The 4,407-nt window shown below is 37.8% G+C and overlaps 1 protein-coding gene across 1 annotated transcript; it reads left to right on the forward strand.

Moving 5' to 3' along the window:
* The first annotated feature begins 2,211 nt into the window (after positions 1-2,211).
* Positions 2,212-4,364, forward strand: LOC117102272 (5-hydroxytryptamine receptor 7-like). The gene has a single exon (XM_033242502.1). It carries the CDS (start codon positions 2,712-2,714, stop codon positions 3,951-3,953), a length of 1,242 nt encoding a protein of 413 aa, XP_033098393.1. The 5' UTR covers positions 2,212-2,711; the 3' UTR covers positions 3,954-4,364.
* The last annotated feature ends 43 nt before the right edge of the window (positions 4,365-4,407 follow it).

Genomic DNA, 4,407 nt, shown 5'->3' on the forward strand with positions numbered 1-4,407 from the left:
AATCACGGTAAAGTAGTTAAAAATCACCTAAAATCACCTTATTTTGCGAATTAGCGCCCCTCAATCGATCATCGAGCCCCCACTTCACCTTCACCTCCATCAGCACCCCCATTTCAAGACTTCCAAATACGCAACTGTTTCTCAATCGTAAGGTCGGAGGTTCAATCCCTCGCTGTGCATTTCGCTTGTGTCCTTAGGCAAAGGCACTTTATCTGTGGTTGTCTCTCCCCGCTCTTTAACCTGATACCATTTGACAACTGAACGAATTAAAAGCGTGATGACTCCATCTGAAAAGACTCAGGCCTAATTATTGTCTTCGGTCAGTGTTAGGTATGGCATTAGTGTTAATCTCGGGGCTTATAAGACGAAGTAAATAAGGCAAGACATGACAAGAATGTAAGTGCGCATTGTTACGGAATCAAATTAACGAAGGGGATTTATACTCGTTAAAATAATTACCTAATAATCGTTATTTATATTTATGTAATTGCCGTAGACCAAGCCAATGTTCTTAAATAGATACCATTTAGTCTAGTGTCAACGAATTCAATTCACCCAAGCATATTGCATTTTGTTGCTCTCTTTAATAATGAAATGTTCAGTTATCAGTGATTTTGCTAGTTAATTAAAGATTTTTTTTTTGAGTGAAAGAATTTACGATGAATAATTGTATTATTTTGTATATGTAATGTTCAGTAATCTTTATTTACAGTAATCTAAAGACCATTTGCGTCAAACTATTTGTAACGTTATTACACGTGATCATCGGATTTATCTGAACATGCACATGATTTGCAATGTAGTGAGCAGTACAAACAATTTTCAAATTGCTGAACATACACCAGAAGTTATTTTTAATATTCTTATATGCGTTTACGTTTAGACCAGCACCATACTGATATAATTGTTGACCCATATTATGTAGCCTATCAATAATCAGGAATAATTTATTGTCATCGAACAAATAAGTGAACAATGAAATTTGTATTGCTAGTTGCTTAAAACATTAAAAATGTCATAAACTTAATTAAACACAGAATATAAAAATATTAGCTAATATAATTTTGAACAATGAAATAAATATTCAAATCGTTACGTAAATTAATAGCTTTTTAAATTAAAAAATTAGATCAAGAAAATATCTACAATTAAAGTCCTACTGAACAATATCAATAAATGTTTTTTAATAGACCTTGAAATGAGCTCACGTACCTGGAATATTATATTGATTTTCCCATTATTATTTGGTTTTTTTTTAAATTAAACAACATTGTTTCGAACTGTGTTTGAAAATATAAAGAAATATTTAATCATGTGTATGAGGAATGGACAATTCGGTAAGCCCCGCCTTTGGATATTGTTGCTAAGGTCCATAAAACAATAGCGTATTGTCTCTACACACCTCCACACCCACCCAAGAAAAAGAAATCCGCAGGGGCATTCCCCCAGACTCATAGGGTCCCCTTTCCGACATTTTTGGATCCGCCTCTGTCGCGCACCCCTATAAGACCTTCGCGCCCGATAAGCACCCCTCTCAGCCACTCTCCCCATTTCAAGACTCCAGATACGCCACCGGGTAACATTAGATAGAAAAAGCAATAACTTAATGTTGGACATTAATGTTATTCATTATACATCACCCACGGTAATGTTTACATTCGATTCAATAAATCCTCGGTGATATTTAACATTCCTGACAATGCTGACGAAAGTGAAAACGTTAAGATGCAAGTGAAATATCCATTTAAACAAATTAATCAAATAGGCCTATCGTTTAATTATTTACCGTACCAATCGATTAAATTAAATCAGTGATATTTCATAATGATTTATTATATCTACGTGTATGTCTTGCATTTTCATAACAACAGAATTCAATTAATTTGCAAGAGTTAAAACTCGTTTTTTTTTTGTGCTTTTTTTTTAGGTCAGGCTAGTATACAGCAACATATAGGCCTATATCAAAGCCAGTGTCACAGGAATTTTGGTCATGTAAATTTGACGGATAGGGGTAGCGAATGCAATACAGCAAATATTTGACAGAGGAGCGCCGAATTAAATATTAACGAATACGCAGAGGAAGGGGAAAATTATTTAGGGGCCGGGCCGAAATCTTTGTGGCTGATCTGCAACTACTGGAATCCTACTGCAATTTGATAGACCCACTACACATCACTTGGGACTTGTTAGGACATTAACAGTGAGTTATGCATAAAGATGAAAAGCTAGGACAACAGAAGTAGGTGCCGAAAGAACAGGGCAGCTTTTATGGAGCACTGGGCGTATTCTGTCTTGTCTGGACCAGGTAATCTATGTTTCTTCTCGAGCAATCGCACACCACAGTGTGTTACTATTGGCGTCTTGGGTCGGAAGACAATAGACTGGGCTCAACTTTTTTGTACGCTATGAATGAGTTACGGATAAGACTTAGGGTTTTTTATCTTATTTTAATTGTTTCTTCTGACAAAGAATGATCGATTCGATTTCTAGCTGTTAGCACTCGATAGACAATCACCGTACATTCGACTGTCAACTTGGTAAGGCGTTGGAGATTGAAAGCTGTTTCTACCATCGAGATTGCGGTTATATTCTTTCTTTATGGTCTCATACTGACAATGTGCCGCAGTATTTTTGTAATCATAGATTGATACGGAATGTACTTCGACGCTATTTAGGAGAACGTCTCCTGACATTACCGGTACTATAGTTTAATGGAAGAATATTTAGGCGGTACGTTTAATATGGATTACTCCAGCGACTGTAACTCTTCAACACCATCGGGTCCCACTGAAATGGTAATATACAATTCCACATTTAATGCTGTGGTGATTATTATGACGTTAACTTTATTGATAGTGTGCACTATAGTTGGAAACTGTTTAGTGATATTATCTGTCTTTCTGGAGCGTAAACTACGATCGCCGTCGAACTACCTATACGTCAACTTAGCGGTGTCGGACATGGCGGTTGCAATTCTGGTGATGCCAATGGCTCTGGTTACTGAGGTGACCGGTGAATGGCTTCTAGGCGATACAATTTGTGATTTGTGGATTTTCTTGGACATACTTTGTTGTACAGCTTCCATCGTGAATTTGTGTATGATAAGTGTTGACAGATACCTTGTCATAACAAGACCACTGCAATATTTTAAGCGAAGGACTTCAAAATTCATGGCTGTAGTTGTGGCTTGTGTTTGGGCACTGGCTACAGTCATAACCCTACCACCCCTTTTTGGATGGGGACGAAATGTCCACGAAGATAACAACTGTCTTGTAAGTCAGGATTTAGGGTACACGATTTATTCTACCCTCGGTGCGTTTTATGGCCCGCTAGCGATTATGTTGGTTGTGTATTTTAAGATTCATAAAGCGGCAACGGCAGCGGCTACCGTCCAGAAACGAAGATTGACTTCAGTGAACCAAAATTCTCAGGATGAGAAAACGATCAGAGCGCATCTAGAGGTGCCAAATGTAAACGAAAATAACTTGCTGAGAAAAAATTCTGGCGGGCTCGACCAAATAAAACGACGCCGGAGTAGCCTCTCTGCACATTACTTTTGGCGCAGAAATTCTATGCTACTAAGAGCGTCAAGCAGGCGGGAACGAAAAGCTACTCAAACTTTAGGAATAATCATGGGTGCTTTTATTCTCTGTTGGCTGCCATTTTTTATTGTGACATTAGTCAGACCCTATTGCGGTTGTATAATTCCCCGATCGATTGAAAGTATATTTTTGTGGTTTGGTTACGTGAACTCTTGTCTTAATCCCATTATTTATCCCATGTTTAATAGGGATTATAGGAAACCGTACAAAAGGATTTTAAGCTGCCGATGCAGCGAGATGTCGTATTATAAGTATATGTGTGACCGTCGTTCCAGCCAGGCGACGGTAAAGTTATCAAGCAATGGTTCGAAACAGTATTTAGATAGAAAGGGGAGTGACATTTCAGTATGAACGTCAACAAAACAAAATGTGTACAGATATATATATATATATATAAAAACAATTAGCAAATTATGGAAACAGTGCTCAAATTAGGAACAAATTATGTTATAGATGAATCATCAGGCATAGCCCTTCAACGAAAAAGTTCCTTAACAGTTGTGTTAATGATGTCTCAGTCGGGACTCAAACCTACGACCTCTCACTTACAAGGAGAACGTCATACTTCTAGACCTCGAAGATCTATCGGCCAGCCAGATACACTTCAACGCACAACTGATATACGTCCTCACAATGTGGGGTACTGTATGGTAATGCGAGAGAAAACTGGGGTCACAATCTGCGAATGTGAAAAAGGCTGCTCGACCCAGATTTGACACTTTATTTATGAGTGCTATAGCATTATTACAAGAGACGGTTTATGTGTATAAGAGACAGGTCTCATAGGGTCCCCTTTCCGACATTT

The sequence above is a fragment of the Anneissia japonica genome, unplaced genomic scaffold (genome assembly GCF_011630105.1).
Source record: "Anneissia japonica isolate Jap-2015-1 unplaced genomic scaffold, ASM1163010v1 scaffold165_len1371125_cov188, whole genome shotgun sequence".
In the NCBI taxonomy this organism is placed as follows: domain Eukaryota; kingdom Metazoa; phylum Echinodermata; class Crinoidea; order Comatulida; family Comatulidae; genus Anneissia; species Anneissia japonica.